This window comes from Castanea sativa, chromosome 3, assembly GCF_040712315.1.
Source record: "Castanea sativa cultivar Marrone di Chiusa Pesio chromosome 3, ASM4071231v1".
NCBI classification, from domain to species: Eukaryota; Viridiplantae; Streptophyta; class Magnoliopsida; order Fagales; family Fagaceae; genus Castanea; species Castanea sativa.
This window is the reverse complement of record NC_134015.1, coordinates 49,775,196-49,799,826: the sequence shown is the minus strand read 5'-3', so window position 1 is coordinate 49,799,826 and position 24,631 is coordinate 49,775,196. Positions and strand designations below refer to the sequence as shown.

The 24,631-nt window shown below is 33.1% G+C and overlaps 1 protein-coding gene and 1 pseudogene across 1 annotated transcript; both read right to left on the bottom strand.

The window, feature by feature from the left end:
* Positions 1-18,124: 18,124 nt before the first annotated feature.
* On the bottom strand, positions 18,125-19,219 carry LOC142629104 (F-box/LRR-repeat protein At2g40920-like). The gene has a single exon (XM_075803092.1). The coding sequence runs from the start codon at positions 19,217-19,219 to the stop codon at positions 18,125-18,127; it is 1,095 nt and encodes a 364-aa protein (XP_075659207.1).
* Positions 19,220-20,464: 1,245 nt separating this feature from the next.
* LOC142627272 (DEAD-box ATP-dependent RNA helicase 22-like) lies at positions 20,465-24,274 on the bottom strand (annotated as a pseudogene).
* Between the last annotated feature and the right edge of the window lie 357 nt (positions 24,275-24,631).

The window sequence follows — 24,631 nt, the reverse complement described above, 5'->3', positions numbered from 1 at the left end:
AAATTGTGTTTTAAAATAGATAAAATAGCTTTTTGAGTTGTTAAATGCTAAAAATTTTAGCTCTACCGATGTGGATGCTCTAATATATGTACAATATTATCCAAAACTGTTTCATATAAAGCATCACAACATTATCTGTGCATCATATGAGTAACTTACTAGTTCAATTAATCGACATTGTATTTTAAAAAATTGACAAACAATGTTTTCTTTTTTAATAACAACTAAATTTAATATAGTCATGTGTTTGAATATAATTGAAAAAATTATTGGAATACGATAGTTATTCTGTCAAGATGTGATCATAGTAGCTTCTCTATATGTTGATAAACCAATGTATGGGGTTTCAAGCAATAAGAGATAGTAATCTTTAGTCAAATAGGTTTTAGTTAGCTCAACTGGTAAAGTCTTTGATCTTTTACTAAAAAACTTGTGTTTGAATGCTATCCTACCTACATACAAACAAAATAAATTCCATAGTTGTATTAATGTCACTTTATTGTTGAGAATTGGTAAAGTGACAAAACTCAGAAGCTATGCATATGAAGGCCCTAAGATCATCAGCATCCGGTGATGCAAAATGCGTTTAATCCATTTTAGCTTTTATTGTAACACCAAATCCACAAATAGATTCCCACATCTGGTTGAGAGGTGATAAAGGGACAAACTCAGAAGCTATGCATATGAAGCCCTAAGATCATCAGCATCCGGTGATGCAAAATGCGTTTAATCCATTTTAGCTTTTATTGTAACACCAAATCCATAAATAGATTCCCACATCTGGTTGAGAGGTGATAAAAGGACAAACTCAGAAGCTATGCATATGAAGCCCCTAAGATCATTAGCATCCGGTGATGCAAAATGCCTTTAATCCATTTTAGCTATTATTGTAACACCAAATCCACAAATAGAATCCCACATCTCGGGAAGCATATTGCTAAATTTTTTGCATCATGCTGCAATGAACATGTAAAATTTATATATTTTTTCTCTTTACTGCCACCAAAAAGTACAATAACGTGGTTTTTTTTTTTTTTTAAATTTTCTAATGCTAATCACAATACATGCCCTTTTGGAACTCCAGAGTAATATTGCTTCTCACCTTTCTTCTGGTAGAAGTTTTATTATGTGTGTGCATAAGTCTGCTTGATTTGCCCTTGACAACGACCTTTTCTACTGTTATTATATTTTTTTACTAGATCTCAAGGACAACCAAGCAGGTATATATGTCATTATTGTGTAACTTTACATGTATAATTTTGTATCAAGTGGTAAAAGTTAAAACTAACTGTAAACTGTGGATGTTTGCAGCTTCAAGGTTATGATATCAAGGAATTGCTACAAGTAACCTAATCGGGATTTTCATTGCTTCTAGAGCTTGTTCAAGCTACCTTCTAGGTTTATTAACCATGGAACCATATAGGCTGCCTTTATTACTTCTTTCATAATCTCTCACTTCATAATTGGTGTGAGTGAACCAAGTGACTTTTGTCCTCGATTCTGTCATAAAGCATAGAAAGCAATGTCCTTTTTTTCCTTTTTTGCTTCTGTAATCTTATACAAGTTAGTTCCTTTTGTATGTGAAAGAGTTCTATATAACATGCATTTACATTGGTAAGCATCCATTTATCAAGAAAGGCCATAATGCCTATGTTAAAATTTGCTAGGTTTTTGAAACTTCGAGGGCTTGAACTATTTCAAGTTAGGTTCAGTTGCGAATAAAGTTTGCATTTTTATATGTTTAGAGCAAGTTAGGTTCACAGTAACTCACACTCTCTCACCCTTTCCTTCACTCTCACTGTCATTCCCCTGCCACGGCTCACATAGTCAGCTACTCTCTCTCTCTCTCTCTGTGCTGATTTAGGGTTTTTCCCCCTTTCCTCTCATTATACTCTTTCCCTCAGTCTTACCCTACCAGATTTCTTTTCTTTTTATTTATGACATCACCTGACTAAGTTAGAATTACTGATAAAATATCTAATCCTATTGTAGGGATTTTCATGTGTTGTGATGAACAACCAAACGATGATGGATTTTTTTGTGTCTCATCAAGTACAGAATTCAGTTCCCTTCTTCAGGTATTCCCTCTATTTAGAATTCAGATCATTGGCAACTAGAATCCCCAGCCCAAAATTTTCAAAAAGTGTAAGTTTTCCTAAAACTATGATTCTAACAATACAAAGCAATCGGTAGTATGGCATTTCATAGCAGCATTAGAAAAGAAGTCTCAATAGTTCTTTTAATAATCAATATATATATATATATATATATAAAAGCAGAGACCTCACGTGGGAGAGCACGAAATTTTGCCAAATGGCACTCTATTTGAAAGGATAATTGATTTTTTTTTTTTGAAATAAAATACATCATTTTTAATTTATTACACTTATTAGATGCCACATTAGTTATTTAATAACTCAACAGATTTTAATTAGTAATAAATAAGACTAATGGATAAGATAGAGGGGTGTTAATCATCAAAAACTCTTTGTTTTCCTTATTCCTCCATCCTAAGGTTTTCTTATGTTTATGCCTACTCCTCTTCCCTTATAACTAAATGCCTACTCTTCCTAAACCACTACATGCCTTCTCCTATGCCTATGTTGCTAAATTACTGATTCTATGCTCTATAATTTGCACAAACTGAAATAGCATTTAGATTATTTAAAAACACATGAAATCATAAAAAAAATCACCAAATTAGAATTTAAAATTATAACTAAATTTTTAAAAGAAATTTAGACACATTTGCACAAAAATTCCATGTAACTAAGTCACACTTAGGAATATTTGACCATTTTTCCTTTGTATAAATAGAAGGGTCCTAATGGGATGAGGGGACTAAAAATTTTCTCTCCAAAACATTTGTTGTAGGAACACAAAAGTTTTCCATTGTAAACTTTTCACGATTAAAGAACATGAATTGCCAATTAATCAAACTAGAGTTTTTAATACCTACAACAATTTCACAACATCAAGAACAAATCTCAGTGTATACAATGTCAAATTTCATAGTCTCCTGTTACATCAAATGAGTGTTTAATTTTTTTCGCAAAGTATTGAATAGTAAAGCTTCTAGGCCTTAGTCTCAATTACAACTCTCAATTATGTTGGACTTGGATGATACCTATCAACAACGTGTCATTATGAGATGCAGAAAAAATTTGGAGTGTACACAACGTTTAGTGTGAATGGAAAGAAATTTCATCCAATTCCAATTGGTTAGGTTAGTAAGGAACCTATTCCAATTTAATGTTTTTGGAATTTTGTATACAAGTAATAATCAAGGAAACTTCCACCTAAAATAAGTCGGACTTTTGGCAAGAGAGAAAATTGATGTCTAGACAAATCAAGCTAAGGCCGACCAAAATGGACCATATTCTTAATTTCTTATCTCTATTTGTTCCATGTACAAGACTTATAGTCAATACTTGGCGTATAAAAGTTGAACATCTTATCTAAAGTCCATCCTCTGAAAGCTTGAAAAAAAAATTCATTTAAACTAACACAATATATAAATTATAAAGGAATCAAAGAAAAATTGTCAAAAATAATGAAAATTTAATCTATGCTTAAATTCTTATAAGGATGAACACAATAGCAATATCCTTTTTTTTTTAAAATAAAGATAAAAATCTATACTTATTTTGTACATATGATAAAGTCCTGTCACAAAGTTTTTTGAGACTTATGTTGATTAGTGATTAGAAATTATAAAGGAATAATCATGAATATATATATATATATATATATATATATATATATATATAAGTAGAGATCTCATGTGGGAGTGCGTGAGGTCTTGCCAAGTAACGCTCTAATTTTGCATTTAGCATTTTTTTTTACCTCTTTCATTAAGTGTTTTTTACTATTACCCAAAAGTTTACATTAACTTATTTTACTGTTATCTCATTAGTCCCTTATTAATTGCCTAAGCTTACATTATACATTTCTCTCTTTCTCATGTTTTTTAGCATCCCCACCGTTTTAATATTTTTTAAAAAAGTAAAAAAATAATAGTTAAGGACTAATAGTAATAACTTACCCGATAAGGCCTTGGAGAGAGATAGAGAGACATAAAAATGTTGTGGATTGTTAAATAAAACGCATTGTTTCACTATAAAATCAAAACACATTGTTTCACTATAAAAGACCTGAGACTGACAAAACATTTGAAAGAGAGAGAAAGACAAATCTGAGGGGACGTCGCCTCCGTCATATTGGCCTCCCACCACCATCAAGACCTTAAACCTGTACGGGTATTTTTTTTTTCTTTTTAAATTAGGAGATTAAATATGATTTAGGTTTGGGTAATTTGGTTGGATAGTTTTTGTTTTGGGTTTATAAGTAGAGAAAATATTTGGTACGCAATGTAAAACCATATTCTACCATGGTTTGAAATTATCTATAAGACACGTGCATACACACTTGCCCACACCATGTTTTAATGTTTCACTATCAATGAGTGGAAGACAGTGAGAGAGTTGGACATAGATTTATTTCATAGTATTAAATATGTGAACACAACACAAATTATTTGATTTTCACGATCCCGTTACTCTTTTGCATTTATTTTTTGTTTCATGATTTTAAAAAAACTTAATCTTACCTTTTTTTTAGGGTGAAAAATTAATCTTACCTTGAGAAGGCTATAAATATGCAGTGAAACAACAGTTATAAATTGCACACACATAACCATTATAATTATTCAGTTCAAGGAATGAGTAAATATATATATATATATATATATATATATATATATATATATATATATATATATATATAAGCAGAGACCTCATGTGGGAGAGCACGAAGTTTTGCCAAGTGACACTCTATTTGAAAAGATAATTGAATTTTTTTTTGAAATAAAATACTTCATTTTTAATTTATTACACTTATTAGATGCCACATCAGTTATTTACTAACTCAACAGATTTTAATTAGTAATAAATAAGACTAATGGATAAGATAGAGGGATGTTAATCATCAAAAACTCTTTGTTTTCCTTATTCCTCCATCCTAAGATTTTCTTATGTTTATGCCTACTCCTCTTCCCTTATAACTAAATGCCTACTCTTCCTAAACCACTACATGCCTTCTCCTATGCCTATGTTGCTAAATTACCGATTCTATGTTGTATAATTTGCACAAACTGAAATAACATTTAGATTATTTATAAACATATGAAATCATATAAAAATTGCCAAATTAGTGTTTAAAATTATAACTAAATTTTTAAAAGAAATCTAGACACATTTGCACAAATTTTCATGTAACTAAGTCACACTTAGGAATATTAGACCATTTTTCCTTTGTATAAATAGAAGGGTCACAATGAGATGAGGGGGCTAACAATTTTCTCTCCAAAACATTTGTTGTAAGAACACAAAAATTTTCCATTGTAGACTTTTCACGATTAAAGAACATGAATTGCCAACTAATCAAACTAAAGTTTTTAGTACCTACAACAATTTCACAACATCAAGAACAAACCCCAGTGTATACAATGTCAAATTCCATAGTCTCCTATTACATCAAATAAGTGTTTAATTTTTCTCACAAAGTATTGAATAGTAAAACTTTTGGGCCATAGTCTCAATTACAACTCTCAATAATGTTGGACTTGGATGATACCTGTCAACAACATATCATTATGAGATGCAGAAAAAATTTGGAGTGTACACAACATTTAGTATGAATGAGAAGAAATTTCATCCAATTCCAATTGGTTAGGTTAGTAAGGGACCTATTCCGATTTAATGTTTCTGGAATTTTGTATACAAGTAATAATCAAAGAAAATTGATGTCTAGACAAATCAAGCTAAGGCTAACCAAAATGGACCATATTCTTAATTTCTTATCTCTATCTGTTCCATGTACAAGACTTATAATCAATATTCGGCATATAAAAGTTGAACATCTTATCTAAAGTCCATCATCTGAAAGCTTGAGAAAAAATTCATTAAAACTAACACAATATATAAATTATAAAGAAATCAAAGAAAAACTGTCAAAAATAATGAAAATTCAATCTATGCTTAAATTCTTATAAGGATGAACACAATAGCAATATCCTTTTTTAAAAAATAAAGATAAAAAAATCTATTCTTATTTTGTACGTATGATAAAGTCCTATCACAAAGTTTTTTGAGACTCATGTTAATTAGTGATTAGAAATTATAAAGGAATAATCATGAATATATATATATATATATATATATATATATATATATATATATATATATATATATATATATATATATATATAAGTAGAGATCTCATGTGGGAGTGCGTGAGGTCTTACTAAGTAACGCTTTAATTTTGCATTTAACATTTTTTTTACCTCTTTCATTAAGTTTTTTTTTTACTGTTACCCAAAAGTTTACATTAACTTATTTTACTGTTATTTCATTAGTCTCTCATTAATTGCCTAAGCTTACATCACACATTTCTCTCTTTCTCATGTCTTTTAGCATCCCCACCATTTTAATATTTTTAAAAAAGTAAAAAAATAATAATTAAGGACTAATAGTAATAACTAACCAAATAAGGCCTTAGAGAGAGATAGAGAACATAAAAATGTTGTAGATTATTAAATAAAACGCATTGTTTCTCTATAAAATCAAAACACATTGTTTCACTATAAAAGACCTGAGACTGACAAAACATTTGAAAGAGAGAGAAAGACAAATCTGAGGGGACGTCGCCTCCGTCATATTGGCCTCCCACCACCATCAAGACCTTAAACCTCTACGGGTATTTTTTTTTTCTTTTTAAATTAGGAGATTAAATATGATTTAGGTTTGGGTAATTTGGTTGGATAGTTTTTGTTTTGGGTATATAAGTAAAGAGAATATTTGGTACGCAATGTAAAGCCATATTCTACCATGATTTAAAATCATCTATAAGACACATGCATACACACTTGCCCACACCATATTTTAATGTTTCACTATCAATGAGTGGAAGACAGTGAGAGAGTTGGATATACTTTTATTTCATAGTATTAAATATGTGAACACAACACAAATTATTTGATTTTCACGATCTTGTTACTCTTTTGCATTTATTTTTTGTTTCATGATTTTAAAAAAACTTAATCTTACCTTTTTTTTTTTTTAGGGTGAAAAATTAATCTCACCTTGAGAAGGCTATAAATGTGTAGTGAAACAACAGTTATAAATTGCGCACACATAACCATTATAATTATTCGATTCAAGGAATGAGTAAAAAAAAAATTGGAAGAATATTGTAGAATAAAAGTTGTTACAAAATGTCTTTCTCTCAAAGACCTCATGCAAGAGTGCATGAGGTCCTGCCAAGTGACACTCTAATTTTGCATTTAGCCTTTTTTTTACCTCTTTCATTAATTTTTTTTTATTGTTACCCAAAAGTTCACATTATCTAATTTTACTATTATCTCATTAATTGCCTAAGCTTATACCACACCTTTCACTATTCTTCATGTCTTTTAGCATACCCACTGTTTTAGTGTTTCAAAAACAATAAATAAATAAATAAGGGCGGGCTAATAGTAATAGCTAATGAGATAAGACTCTAAAGAGAGACAAAGAGACACAAAAATGTTGTGAATTGTTAAATAAAATGCACTATTTCACTATATATTACCAAATTAAAAGACCTGAGACTAACAAAACATTTGAAAGAGAGAGAAAGAGAAATCTGAGGGGTCACCACCTCCGTTATACTGACCTCCCACCACCATCAAGATACCGAAACCCCTACGAGTAATCTTTTTTTCTTTTTAAATTAGGGGCTTAAATATGATTTAGGTTATGTAATTTGGTTAGTTAGTTTTTGTTTTAGGTATATAAGTAGTGAGAATATTAGGTGCGCAATGTAAAGTCATATTCTACCATGATTTAATTTTAAATCATCTATAAGACACATGCATACATACTTGCTCACATCATGTCTTAATGTCGCACTATCGATGAGTGAAAGATAGTCAGAGAGTTGGGTATATTTTTATTTCATAGTATGAAATATGTAAATACAACACAAATTAGTTTATTTCATGGTCCCATTACTCTTTTGCATTTTTTTTTTGGTTTCATGATTTTTTTAAACAAATAATCTTATCTTAAGAAGGCTACAAATATGCAATGAAGCTACTAAACCAATTTTTAATATCTCAAAATGTATATGTTTCTTTACTCTAATTTAGTTTACTTTTTCTTTATAATTTATATACAACATTATTCAAAAGTGTTTTACATAAAATATCATAAAATTATTTGTGCATCGCACGGGCAACTTACTAGTAATAGTAAAACTTGCAAGGTTGTCAACGTTTGAGCCGACTGCAGCAAAATTGACAGTAGTAGTAATGGTCCTGGACTTATTGAGCAGTGTAGAAGTAGAAGTAGAAGAGGAGGCTAAACAAAGATAAGAGTCTATAGATTATCATCAGCTGCAGTTTATAGTCACTATATAGCCATTATAAATAGTTAGTAAGGATTCAAGACTAATTGCAAGCAAAAGAGTTCAAGTGCATCTTTTGTTAAGGAAAGGGAACTAAAGTAGTTAGAGGTAGGCCTAAAATAACACTAGTAGCCATAATAATGGGTTGGAGGTTGACTAAGTGAGGTCATGGGTTCAAGACCTATTGGGTGGGTGGGTGTAGTTTATCAATTAAAAAAGAAAAGAAAAAACGAACACTAGTAGAAATAGTATAAAAGAACATATTAATAAAGGAGGTGACAAAGAGTTATTTTATATAGGATAGAATAGCGGAAAAAGAATGCAAGTGAATAACTTTGATTAGTCTATTAAGGATCTATAGCCGATCTCATAGTTTTGGATGAGGGCTTTGTTGTTGCTGTTGTTTTGCCAAGGGAATGGTGGTTGCAGTATTTCATGGAATTAGAGCTGTTGGTGATGGTTATAATTTCTGATTGCAAAATATCAAGCACAAGTAGAACTTTTGAGTCTACAGATGATAAAGCCATTGCTTAACTTTAAATCTAGTATTAGTTGTAGTACTGTAGTAGTAGTTATTAAAGAATGAAATTTATAATAGTTTGTGGTGGAAAAGGACTAATGTGTCTCATGTTCATGGACATCTACTGATAGTGAAACCAGTAATACTAGTCTAGCAGCAGCAGTTATTACCATTTTAGTACTACTATTCTTAACGGAAAGAACATTGTGGGGAAGGGGGATGAATTATTAATCATGTGATCAGTTTTTATTTCTAAAAATGCAAGCTTGTTACTTATTTACCATAACTAAGAATGTCCACTGCAGTTAATAGAGAGACCATAAAAAGAAAAAGGGGGGAAGAGGGGGTTTTGGGGGGGGGGGTGTGTTTGGGGCACGCAATAGAAGTTGGAAAAATGATTCTGAAAATAGGGAAAGACTATCTATGCAAAATGGAACTTAACTAAGAACTCATAGTGACTTGTATATATGAAGTAAACTAAAGTAGTTGCCAACTTGCTTTCCCTAGCAAGCACCCTTGACAAATTATAACCTCAGTGCAAATTCTGTCAAAAGAATTTTATCAGAGAGTTGGGGTTCGAGGGATACTACAGTAGTTCCAGCACCTCTTGTAGTGCCTTGGAATTGGGGTTTGAACCCCACCAGCCTCCTCCCCCTATAAAAGGAAGGTTGATCAGAAAGCTGCTGCATAATCAGGATGCATATTTCGTTATTGAATCCAAAATATTTAATACAAGATTTAGGTAAACTTAGCCAATGGAGATGCATTGATGAGTGTGAGCCCAACAGAGAGTAGAGAAAAAGAAAAAATATCATTGAGGTTGCTTGTTTTTACGCAGGACTACAAACTCTGTTGACAGATCATAAATAAGAACTTCAGATTCTTAACCTTGACCAAAATTTTAAGTGCTGAATTATGCTTTGAATTAGTACACTGAAAATAAAACAAACTTTGTTACTCCTATTATAATCCTTTCAGAGAATTTTAGAGCTAGCTTGTGTGCTTTTTATGTCTCTTCTTTTGTGGTCATAACTCTTACCTTTTTTTTTCATATGATCCTTTATAGTTGTCTAAAAGCAAATACTACAGATGGCAGAAATGCTTAGAATTATGTTTAAATGGAAAAATGGAGTTTGAGGGATATCCCAGTGGTTCCAGCACCTCTAGTGGTGCTGGGCACTGGGGTTTGAACCCCACCGGCCCTTCTCCTTCAAAAATCCACCGGAGGGAGTCCACATGGATAGTGAAAATGCTCTAACAAGGTTTGACTAGAAATTCTCAAATCCATTCCAAACAATTTTGTTTCTGATTGAACAAGGCAAGATGAATTAGATTATGATTTATCAACAGGAAAGAGGAGATTTGGAGTGTATTCATAGGCTTTGTTGTTGATGTTAAGTAGGAATAAATTGCATTGTTTATCATCCAAGATAAATTTTTTTACCTATAAATATATTGCAAACTTATATATATATATACACACACACACACACACAGTTAAAACTTAGAACAGAAGATATCATCACAACTTGCTTCTAACAACAAATCTTGGGTTAAATATCCTGAACCACTTGAGTATATCATAGCCTATCCATGTTGACTCTCGACAGAACTAAATTTGGGGTCTTAGTATGCATAGTCCATCCAATTACACTAGAAACAATAGCTAAGGTTCATCTTGTTGCTTCAGGGAAAGAAAGCTAATGACACCTTATTTATGACGTTGTGACGGGAATCAGTGGATTACCTTCTTCTTCATTGTAAGTTTTCTCATGCCTTATGGTGTGAAACTTTTGCAATGTTTGGGATCCAGTGGATAATGCCGAGATCAGTCAGCTCTTTTTTCTTTATTTGGAGAAACTGGTTTGGAAAGCATCTTTCAACCATTTGAAATATGGTCTTGGCATGTTTAATGTGGTTAGTTTGGCAAGAACGCAATGCCCGCATTTTTGAAGACTAGGAAAGAACATTAGATCATCTAAAATCTCTCATCTTTGGTGCTCTATTTTAGTGGGCTCGTATCTGGGGGTGTATGAATTGTATTTCTTTATCTGAATTCTTAGTCTCTATTTCCTTTAGTTCTTGATCATATTGTATTTGTTTCTTATTTAGAGTGTTCACCATCGTGAACATGATGTTCAATTTTTTTTCAATAAAAATCTTATTACCTATTAAAAAAATGTCATATTTATGAGAGGACAATCCATAAGGACTTTAAGATAAAATTTTAATACAATAGTGTGATTATGGGTTACTACCATTGCTGTAAGTTATTTTGTTTACAGCTCATGATACTAAGAGGAAGCTGGGGATGGCACAATTGGGATGCCATTAGTAGCCTTGACACCAAAAAGATGAGAAGGCAACAAAAAGAACCTAGCAGAGCTAACGTGAAAATAATTTGTATATAAGATTTGATATCAAAAGAGCGGCACATCATTTGACAGAGCCAGAAACATTCCTTTTGCCTGCTATTAAGATTAGTACTAGCCGTATACCCACGCTATGCGTGGGAATGTATAAGTATTATGTAATGAGGTGATTTGTTGTATGTTGGATTAATATATTTTTAAGGTAAACCACATTCTTCTAATTTATGTTGTGTGTTATATGTGCTTAATATACCACTAAACTTTATAAATTTCAAATTTATCATCTCGGAGATAATCAAAATAATAAAAACTATTACAAAATTACAATGTTATTTTAACCAAAATTAAAATAAAACCAAAGGGAAAAAAGATAGAATTTATAATAATTTATTAGTCAAACAAGTAGGTATTTTCAAATTAATAACCATGTAGATTGTGTCTAAATATAAACTTAAATTCATATTTCCCAAAAAATTAAATATTAACCCAAAACAAAATTTAGGCAAAGTTATAATAGGGAAAGGGAAGAGTTAGTGATGAGAGATTAAAAAACACAATACCATAACACATTTATTGTAAAAAATAAAAATAAAAACCATCGACCTTAATCACTATTATAAGAAAGAACAAAAATCTACCGAGAGAGAGAGAGAGATTATATGAATTGAATTTATGCTCCACACTCTCAACGTTGGGAGTTATTTTCATATATGTAATCAGATTAGTTGCATAGGATAATATGTTTGAATACAGAATGATACATTTGAAATACAAATTGTAGATAAGATAGAAAAGCATGTGAGATATGAAAGTGCTTGGGCTTATCCTGAATTGTTGCAGTGTTTAATTGATCTAATATGATTTGTTGTAGTGTTTGATTCCTTATCAGACTGAAATGCTGAGAGAGAGAGAGAGAGAGAGAGAGAGAGAGAGAGAGAGAGAGAGAGAGAGAGAGAGAGAGAGAGAGAGAGAGTACTGACAATTTTTTTGTGGGAATAATATGGATTGAATGAGAGAATTGGTATCGAATTTACACAAAATAAAATAGGAAAAAGAAGAGTCAAAATATAAAAAAGAGAAAAAAATGAAATTGTAACGGTAAAGTAGAGAGTAGTGGAGAGATAAAGAGGCAAAGAGAGAGGGGAAAGGTAAGGGAAGTGTAACCGTAAATGTGGACTAATAGGGAGACGAAAAGTTTTTTTTCTACTTCTTTTTAAAATAGGGATAATAAAAATTTTAAAAAATAAAGACATAAGTGGATGATGTGACCACTGATGTGGCTCAACATGAGTGTAACAATAATAAATGCTACGCTTCAACTTTTAAATATATATAGATTAGAGCACTCATGCTGTGCTAATGCTATACATCACTGGTTGGTTGTGCGATATTTCATCACAAAGTTAACCATTGTAAAAAATTCTTAAGGGATGAGTAACTTGACCAAAGTTTTTTTTAGTTATTCCATCTAAGGATAAATGGTTAGATAGCTCGTGTATCTCTGTTTGGTTGCTACAACAATAGTAACATTTATAAGAATCCAATAGTATTTCCATCACAGATTGATAGGTAACCATGATCAAGAAAAAAATATTGACAAATAAAAAGAAAGGGATTAAATAAAAGGTACAATGTCGTTTCAATTCTCTATTCATGTATATGCAAGTTTGTGTGTCCACATTACAGAATTACCCTGTAAATATAGGTGTATGTACTATTGCTACTATCTTTCTTCCTCAATTGATATAGGCTAATAATAAGACAACACCATGAGTTGAATGGGATGGTTTTCAAGAGACTTCACACCTTAGATTGATCCTCAACAACAGAAGATTTAATGTTACAGTAGAAACTGCTTCACTAGGGTGGGAAAAGGTGTAATATTGTAATATAGCAACTGCCTTGGATCTAAAGTCCTAACTTTACAAGGATCCATTACTAAGAACACTAGCAAAGACAAACAATAGCTTAGATCTTCAATCTCCAAATGTCTGGTGTTTTGTGAGAATGTGAGGTTCAGTCAATAATAAAGTACATAATAAAACAGATTACATACAAAGGACAAGTCTCGAGGTGTTCCAAGATCATCATTAAGACTCAGCACTTACAAATGGTGACCATTTGAAATATAACTGAGCAAAGAGAGATAACAGAGAATCAGAAACGACCAATAAGCCTATTAGCCATCTTTAAATGACTAGTTGGTCATGTTAGATTAGACTTTGTGTAATTCTGTTAAAACATTTTTCTGTACATAAAGTTTCTTGTTTTCAATAAAACTATAAATTAAAGTACACACACAAACACATATAAATTAAAAAATATCAAGTTAGATTACACTACAAAATTGTTCTGAAATGTGGAAATCACATCATATTTTACCAAGTTCATTGTTGGAAAGACACTCAGAAGTCAAAAGTAGCCTCAGAGGAGCAGAGTAAGTTAACTGATTTAGCATGCTATTTTCTTGCCCAGAGTTAGGAATCTTGAAATTTTTACGTGCGCCAAAGTAACCAGAATAACTCCATAGGGGGGAAGTTGCAGAGCACTCCAAATGCCTATAAGAAACAACAGCTTGATCTGACGAATTGACAACAAATATTAGATTAAGGCATCAGTCATGAATTCTTCCATGGAATATCATAATTATCATCATACATTGTGTTTAAACTTTCACCCTATCATATGCTTCTCATAAAATAATATCTCATCCAAAAACAAGACATGACTTCCTCTTTTTTTACCATTTCATACACAGATCTGCATGGAGTAGCACGAGGACTGCTTTTTAGGAGAACACTCACCTATGGGGAAGCATATTTGGGTCCTCGGGAAAAATCATGTGCCAACTTTCATTATTAGGCATCCACAATAATGGTTGGAGCTGTTGTTCAGCACCTACTCTGAAGGGTATATGCATCCCATTTTGGAACTGCAAGATGAAGCTATTTAGATTACAGATTATGATCATACCAAGGAAACACATCAGGACTAAAATTCTCACACTAGTAAAAGTCATCCTTTACCTGACTACTGCATTCTAATGACATAAGTTGCTTCTTTTGTAGTTTTTCCTGGTAAACAAAGATAGAAGGGATTAATGTCAATAGAACTGTTGATGATAAAGAGCAGATATCCTGGCATGTTTATGGCTGGCTATGAGTTGCTCTTGTTACTTGGCTCCACCTTAATTGATGTCATATCAATTCTCCATTCACGTATTTGAGTTCGTCCGTCTACATTACATTACAGAACTACCATGTAAATGTAGGTATATGTACCATATTTCTTACTCAGTTAATATAGGTGAATTACTCATTACAATAAGAAGACAACATAATGAGTTAAATGGTTGGGTTTTCAAGAGACTACACACAATAGATTGATTCTCAACAACAAATGATTTAATGTTACCGTAGGAGTGTGGTTGCAATAAGTTCAATCGGTAAAATCACTTGTCGTCAAATAAAAGATTTGGGGTTCAAACTCTCACTTACACCAAAATCTAATTGGTGTTTTAGTTTGATGATAGAGTGATATTATCATGGAAATGATGCCATAGATTAGGTTTTTGTAGCTTATTTGCAAGGACGAAAAGGAAAATGGGATAGAACGAAATTATCATGGAAATGACGCTATAAATTAGGTTTTTGTAGCTTATTTGCAAGGCCGAGGAGGAAAATGACTTTACGCAAATAAGCTACCAAAATATAAGCTAACAAAGCACAGGTTGTGGAAATTAGGACATAATGCCTAGGGATGGCAATTCTTGTTCACGAGTCAGTTCATGTCGAGTCAACTCATGAGTATTTGACTATATACGTTAACACTAATCCGACATGTTTATTAAACAGGTCAAGATTCTTCAACCCTAATATGACTCATTTATTAAATGGGTTAATCGTGTCGACTTGTTTATCAAATTTTATCAAAATGAAGAAAAAAATTATGAAAAAACAAACAAATAAATATTTTAATATAATATTCAGAACTAACGAGTAACTGCATCACAAATAATCATTCAAAACTAAAGCATATCCCAATATCACAAATTATCAATCACAATATGTCAAAGTAAATAAACGACAACAACTAATAAGTTTATATACCTAGAGTTTAAAGGGTATATTGGTAAAATGTCATTTAATTAAACGGGTCAGACGGGTCAAACGGGTTCTATGGATTAAACACTAACTCAACCCATTTATTAAACGGGTCAGTTATATCAACTTGAATATGACACGAACCCATACCCATAACCTGCTAATTTCGTGTCATGTCGTGTTAGTTTCGTGAGTCGTATCCAATTTTGCCACCCCTAATAATGCCCTTCCCTTCCTACTTATTAACTCATGTTGAATTCGTCAGAAGAGGCACGAAGGTACACAAAGTATGTGTTGTCCGATAAGAATCAAAAAGACATTAATCATTTATTGCTTCATTGTAATTTAGCGAGGGCAGATTGGCTTGTATCTAAAGTACAAGTCTTCTACAGCAAAGTTCCATAAAACAATGGTTGAAACTTGAGAATCTTGTTACATGCAGCACAGCAACTTTATGTACCATTTGATGACAATGCAATGGTCCATATGTAAGAAAGAGTAGAGACCAGGCTTTATCTGAAGGAAGTCAAGGAACAACTATATTCTAGTAGATTTTAATTTGCAGGTATGCTAAAGAGCTTATGGGAGACCAAAGCAGCAATGCAAGTAAGACAACTGAGTTTCTGGTCTGCTGTCAAATTAGTTGGAGACAGCAATGTGGACCATGACATCAGAAGGCTTCAGTCTCAAGGGACAAAAGCTATGTTTTATGTTGTCCAAAAATTCTCAATGAATAAAGGCAACGAGATATGCTACCTAATTAGTCCCTCACAAACTTGTCAAGTTCTTTAACTAAGTGTCACTTTCAAACCTATCTGCATGCCTCCAATGCAATGTCTTGATATATTGAAGCTACATGAGTTTAGACATAATCTATTGAACTCCAATGAAATTCACTTGATTCATCCAAAAAATAACACACTTAAGGTCTTGGGGTTTTGGATACTAGAGGTTAGGGAACAATAGTACCATCACACTAAAGAAATATTGCCTTTTCAGTTTGTTCATTGACTAGGCATTCGCCTGTGCGTTGTTGTAGTTGCAGTCAAATATATTCTTCCACTAAAATTCTTCGATGTAAAAATAATTATAAATTTCTAATCAAATTCATCTCGTGTCAATTTAAAACCTTATTGCATTTTCAGTCAATTCTTCATATATATAACACACCTGATTAATTATTTCAAATTAACACAATAAAACTCAATTATACCAAATAAAATATAATTGAAAATTCTCAGTTCGTTCTTGTCCACAAATTTCTAGCGATTTTATTTATAAGTTAGAACTTTTCTAAGTAATATCTAATACATTAAGGCAATATACTAGGGAACAACATTAAAAACTAATTTTAAGGACATTGCTTTCACATGAAGAGAATCACAATTGAGAATTCATCTTTCTTCTTGTAATACTCACCATCCGAGGGAATTTAAACCTCACCCACCACCCCATACTTGTGAGGGCAGAACATGCGCCATTTAGTCAAAGCCATTGGCTTCTTCTATATCAAATTCAACACAAGTTACACCGACCAAATTCTTGAATTCACGCTTAACAAAAGAAAAAGAAAAATGATAGCCACTTCACTCTCTCAAGTGCAACATAGGAAATAAAGATAACCACTACAATTGTTATTATAGGAAAGAAAGATAACCACTACAATAGTGAAACCAAGAAGCACTTATTAAGATTCTATGTGGTGCATGTGAGTGTCATAACTAATAATGTGTCTTTGATAATGTTAATGAACTCTTAACTCAAATGATATTTCTACTAATAAGAAGATGAAGGTTAGATGCGTAACTTGTCAATAAAAAATAAAAAATAAAAGCAATATTAGGACTAAAAGCTTGACGATGGTTGTTGTATGCTATTGACAACATCAATTCTCATTGTTATCCATGGCGAAACTAGACGTAGCTAATTTAGTTAATAAGTTCTGCTAAATTATGAAGCACCGACGTGGCTGGGAGGGTGCCGCACCAGAGTTCGACGCGGCCTAACGTGGGGTGTGGCGTCCAACACTGCTGCCCACGCGTCGGTGCCGCGTCTAAGTTTTTTTTTTCTTTTTTTGGATTTGCTCCGATTCGCGCCGACTCGGTTTTGATTCGCGCTGAACCGAGCCGATTCAGCCAGAATCAGGTCGTATCAGCCAAATCGGATCGTATCGGCCGGCAGCTAAAACTGACCGAAATCAACCTTAAATCATGCCGGAACAGCCAAAATTGGCTTTGAATAAGGCCCAAACATCCTAAATCTGTCATTCTTCAATTTTATTCTGAATATTTGTTGCTTCTTTTGTGTTTTTTTTTTTGTTTTGCGTTTCTTGCCTTCTTCTTTCTTTGTTTTGTGAACCAAGGCTATAGTAATGTGTTTTTTAAGAATATTTTAATAGTAAAAATATATAAATAATAATTTTTTAATCGTCACACCTGCATCCTACTTTTTCAAAATTTGCCGAGTTTCGTACCTGCACCCATATCCAAAAACGCAGCCGTGCTTCATACATGCTAAACCATAACAAGAACTCATCTTTAAAGCTAATTAGAAAAAGCACAATAAATACACCCCACATTACGTTAAACATCTAGAATGGCCTTTTACATAAAACGCTCCATCATACCCTACCCTTTGCTGCCCTCATATAAATCTCAATTTTGAGGCCATTTCCTAGACCTTCACTAGCCCTCATAAACAGAAACGGTTGTGTTAATTCCAGTACAACTTGAATAAACCCATTCAGGCAAGCCAGTTATATCAATCACCTTGAAACCTCGTCCCTCCATATCATAGAAAATCACCCAGCAAGTAATCTTAAGCGCCTTAAGTATTATCTCCCCAGAGGGAATAGTCCCAATAGGAAAAGGTTGGCAATCCCCCCAATAAAATGGAATGCAAAATTTCTCCTTAACCCATACATGATTGTGGTAATCCTTTAGTATCCACAACTGCAAAATGGAATCATCGCGTTTAGCATATTTGTATTTGTCAGCTACCAAAGCCAAGCATCCACCAATTTCAATTAATCGATTTAGTGGCAGTATAAAGTTTTCAGCTTTGTAGTCATGGGGACGTGGGATTAGTCTAAATTTCTCATCTTTAAGATCAAAAGCCACAATAGAATTCCCATACTGTGGTAGCCAATGTATTACACCATCAATACACACACTCTTCCCAACACTCATATACTTGACAGAATGAAAAGGCAGCTCAGGGTTTATCTTTACCTTTCTCCACGAACCGTTGCTGCTGCAGCCTAGTGTCAAAACCGTGCACACCATTTGAGTAACTCTAGGATATGGTTCTGGAATAGCAACTGTCCATTTAAGTCGTAACACTTTGTGGGTTTTGGTTAAAGGGTCGAAGCCAAAATGTGTATCAACAGACAAAGTAGTGGCATCTGTTTCAGGAGTGAGTGAATGAGGATCAAGGGGAAGAGTTAGAGTTTGGTTGGTGGAAGGGTTATAGGTGAGAATAGGGGTGTGACTGGAATGGGGATAGCCATTGGGATGAAGGAGAAAAAAAGGGTTGAGATATTGAGAAGTGTTGAGACCCTTGGGATGGGAGAAAGGGAGTGTGGGTGTGAGAAGTGAGGTGGGTTTGGATCCCAGAGAGAGTGTTTGATGGATTACTGGGATGGAAAACAAGTGTTGTAGGAATGTGTCTCTGTTGAAGGTAGAAATTAGGAAGTGGTGGGTGGTATCGGATTTGGATGTGGATGTACATAGTTGACGAAGACGCAAAGATTGGCAGGCACTTCTGATTCTCAAACGCATCGAGGACATGGCTGCTTGCCGCCGTCACACACACTCTCTCTCAATCAACAAGAAGGGGTTATCAAAAATTTAAAAAAAAAATCAACAAGAAGGTCTTGTTGAATTATTATTAGGATTTTATTAATATGCTGATTAAAGACACACAATAGTAAATCAATTTTAAAATAAAAATTTATCAAAAATTGAAAAAGTTTGACAATTTTTTTAATTCTCAATAAAATTTTTTCAAAAATAAATTTGTTAATATTTGCCCTAAAGGACACATTAACAGACCCTTATTATTATTATTATTATTTTATTTATAGTTAGATCTCTTCCCTAATGGTGTTTGGACAGGAGCTAAAAGCTATTCACAACGGTCATGGGTTTGGATTGGCATAGGATGAGATATTATTATTATTATTATTATTATTATTAAGTAGAGATATGGGGTAAAAAAAATCTTATCAAAGGCACATGTGGCTTAAAAAAACACACGTATCTAGCCAAGAGGGTATGGGTGAGATGGGAATCACCCAGGCTTATGGTTCACCTATTAGAGCATTGGCATTAGTAATTTTATGACAGAAAAATATGTAAAATTTACACAACTTTGTTTTAAAATGACTCACATCTATCGTACTTGTATAAATTTACACTTATACTATTTATTTTGTTTTTAATTGTTTATTCTTTCTTTACTCAAGTATGAAAGAAAAAAGTAGATGGTGATTATTGTATAAAAAGAAAAAGAAACAATTTAAAAAAATAAAAGAAAGATTAATATTTTAATAAAATGTAATGTAAAATAGATAATTTAATGTAAAATGCTTTGAAAAGTAAGTATGTAAAAAAATAAAAAATGTTTTTATACTAAAATAGATTAAAAAAAAAAAAATTGCACCACCTGATGCAAATGCTAATATAAAAAGCAAATGTCACTTTGATACTGGACCTTGCTTGAACTAATAGGAAGTCTACATTTAGGTGTATTTTACCATTTTTATATAAATGTACAAATATTTTCCCTTTTTCCTTTTTACAATTATATAATTTTGTTTTCCTATTTAGATTTACTCTAATGGCATGGAATTAATATTTATCAATTTCCACTCTAAAGTATCAGAATCAGTAAAAGTACTCATAGTTGCTTAATAAGTGCTTAGAGCTTACTCTCATGATTTAAAAAGCTCTTTTGATGTCTGTCATTTGTACTTTCTCATTTACTTACTGCTATGAAACCTAGCATTAGTACTTAACAGGAAAAGAAAAGAAAAAAACTAGCATTAGCAGGGCTTTCAGTCCTGTGAAAAACGAACCAGATACATGATGGAGGAAAAGCTAATTTCATAAAAAGAGATGCAACTAAATAACAAGTGAGACATTTGGTATGTCAACACCACGTGCAGCAGCATCAGTGCACACAAGAATACCACCTTTCTCTTTGAGATCGGTTGAGCTCTGGCAACGTTCCTCCAAGGAGACATCCTTATGGTAACAGTAACATTGAATGCCAGCTTTCAACAATATATTGCCACTGCTTCTGCAGCCTCAACAGTATTCACAAACACCATGGTTCGGCATTCAGTAGCTTTAGATTTAAAACCTTGATTCACAGCATTTATGAGTTCATCCGCCTGAGTCTCAGTTGTAACTTCAATCCACCTCTGCTTCAATCTGAAATGGAACTGAATCAATAATCACCAACTCTTATGCATTTCCACATGCATCATAACACCAAAGAGGTTATTTAGCAGAATACTTTTTCTTTTCTTTTTTATGACGGCAAGCCTCTTCAAGGCAGGGCTATGTTGTGTACCCCCCCCCCCCCCCCCCCCAAAAGTTGAATCAACTCCAGATAAAAAGAAAACAGTGAGTTCCCTAAGTCTTTACTAAATAAAAAGGTTACACTATTTGGCTAGAACTAGAACATAAGAAGATATATCTCAACATAAATCACTAGAGTTGCATTTTTTTTTTTCCCACCTGAAGTATTATTTGAGGTTAAATTCCATCCTCCTGACTCCTCCCATTCTTAATCAACACTAATTTCCATGAGCTAAGCACATGATAATGGCTTCACACCTACGGGGGGCTCCACCCAAAAAACATGCAAGGCCTCACCTGAAATTCTACACTAATGATTGGCAATGCAATCAAGCTATTGTTAAATCATTTGCCAAATTGCCAATGAGTTGGCTAAGGATCTGCTAAAGTAGAAGATATCATAATTTTGACACACATAGTTCAGGAGCAATGGGTATGTATCACAAATTTCATATATATGCCCTGCCTATTGCTCTCAATTCTATTATCCAATATTTCGTTATTAGTTATTACACAGAAAAATTAATAATGCTCATCTAAAGAATACTTCAATGTACCAAGCAAGGGATTAAATTGTCATTTACTAGCCCTGAAGTGGTCCAAAATTTATAATCTGAACTCATGCCCACTAATAGCATTTAGGCATTGACAATGTGAATCAAAAGGATCACCATGGAAATATAAATGTAGACGTATATGCATATATATATATGAACATGGTGCATGGAGTAAACATCTCCAACCATGTGTATGATTTCATCATTTCATGTGCTATGGCACCATAATATAATTCTTTTGCATGCTTGTAAACAGCCTTATAGTGGGCTAAATGTAAGTGACTGAACTGGCATTTAGCAATTGTTGTTAAGATAAGTCATTAGATCACCATACACTTACTCTTTATAGGAAGAGTCCTAAATAGTACATACTATAATTAATACACACACACACACACACACATACTGCATTGTGATACTGAAAATTTTCCATTGAGCCAGCAGTAAACCTAATATTTCACCGTGTGTTACTAGCAAGGGGAAAAGAATACCACTAGAGAAACTAGTAGGCAACCATAAATAGATGGGGCACCTGGGGTTGTGACAATGGAGGTAGTTTCCACTGACCCAATTGGCATCTGTAAACATCTGTTTCAACACTGCCCCAGCAGTTTTCTTTCCATTTACTGTAAGGGTGGCTGCAACGCAAATGTACCGTTTACTGCTCTCATAATTTTTTCTCAATCTCCTCCAGTCTTTTGTTTTATTAGACCCAGCTTCAACATCCTCTGCTAAGTCATCAACATGAACATCCTCAGAATTTTCCTCCCCTTCTGATATGATGTCAGTTTGTAGGTCCTCCTTATCCTCCAAAGTAAAGTGTGATAAAGGTTCAGACTCCAATTCCACTGGTAACTCAGATACAGATTCTTTTCACTGAGACAATAGCTTTTCATCAAAATGGAGCATGTTTAATAGACAAGTAACTTTGTTCTGGAAGCCCCCACAAAGAAGCATATCTGCCTCATCTAACACCTGCAAGTTATAGTAAATAGATATGTTACTTATAAATAATGTGATCTCTCCTGTGTTATCATTCTGCCAAATCAGACTTGGGATTATTGAGATGAACAATATAATTACGCATAGTTAGTTACACAAAAAGCATACCACATATTTTACCCCACGCATAAACGCCAAACAACGGCATTTATCTGGGTCAATATTATTCAGGAGAGCAGATGGTGTCTACACAAGAATATCAGGCTCATTAACCGGCCATCCCCGCTGTCAAAGTTTCTTATTTGTGAGAACCAAAAAATCTTAAAATGTCTACAGACATACCCCCAAAGAAAACTGATCCCAAATCCCTTCAATTAACACACTATGCATGTAAAGGCCTATTAGCCCATGTCTATCACAAGAATAATTTGCAAATAAAGCACCTGCCCATCACAGACAGCTGCAACTTTATGAAGCGGTTTACCATCATCGCCACAAAGACATTCACCATCCGCACCACTTGCTCACAAAGCAGCACATTTGGGCAAAGAAGAAGAAAAATCCTTTGGGAGGATTGATTCTTGATCAGAAACAGTAGTTACAGAATCATCATGTGCAGAGCAGAGCATATCGATCAGGGGAATCAAATATCCTTGTTTTTTTACCACTACCGGTCTCTGCAGCCACAACCACATCCTTTCCCGAAAGTATAGCTGGTATACAAGCAGCCTATATTTCAAATAGAAATATCTTAATAACAACCCTCACTAAACTCATAAAAAATAAATGCACAAGGATTTGGATTTCAATCTTTAGTTTCAAATGACTTGAATAAAGTATGAAATGATAGAATTTTCTTGATTAATGAAATTTATGAAGGAATTTGAGCATTATCAATATGTGGATTTGAAATGACTAAGTGTAAAATGTCATTTCATATCCATAATATCATGTGTTTTTCTTTAGCAAAATCTCAAAACTTTACATCATCACGTGTTGTTAAATTTATATCAATCAATTTATACTACTGAAAACCAAATGGAACCTAAGAATTACAAAGAGAGATCCAAAACAAAGCCTTTAACAAGTCTAGTATAGAAATTTTCGCTTATTAAACACCGTATTGGTCAAAATTTTCATCTTTTCCCCTCAAAAAACAAAACCCACAACTCAAAATTCGTTGTTTTTCCCTCTTTGCCTTGCGTTTCTCCGAAAAAATCAAAAACAAAACATTGACATTCCTGCTATAATTCAACAAATGAGTGAACAAGGCCAGGGTGAGTGTGTGTGGGTACCTGAACCAGAGAGGGCCTATCGATGCCGGCACTATAGAGAGCCCGAGAAAGCTTATCGGACACCCCGAGGGAAGCCCACGACACGTCTTCATCGGCGAAAAACGTGTCAGTTCCCTTCCCTTCCGCAGCAGCAGCGGTGGCGGTAGCAAAAGGTCTAGCTTGTCTTTGGCGAGGTGGGTTCAGGCAAAAGAAGCTGACCCTGGGCAAAGAAAATGAAGGGCATGAAGGAAGTAATGGCGGTGATGCTGAAGCTGAAGGTGAAGGGTTAGAGAGAAGAAGAGAGTAGGAGTGTTTGAAATGGGAAAAGAATTTAGTAGGAGGAGGTGAGAGCTTGTGGAGGTAAAGCAGTGAAGCTGAGCGATTGAGAAGCATCTGGATTTTCTCTTATTTTGTGGGATTGGAATGGGGTTTTGAGAATTGTAGAGGAAGAGATATGGGGTTTTAGTTTAGGGTTTAAGCATAAATAAATCCTTGCCATTGTCTATTACTCTATTGTGACTGAATAATAATAATAATAATAATAATAATAATAATATAATATAATTATTATTATTATTTTATTTTTTAAACTTCACTAAAAATTTATTTTTTAACTCTAAACTTTAAAAAGTTAGTTGTTAGTTTCTAAACAATTAAAAAGTTCTTTTTTTTCCTAAATTATTAAAAAAAATTTCTTGTCATTTTTAAATTTTGTCATAAGATTGTTTTTCATTCTTAAACTATAAAAAATATTTCTTTTTTATCTTTTTTTATTTCTAAATTATTTATAAAAAAAATCTTTACAAAGTATGAGATAAAAAAGAATAATTTAA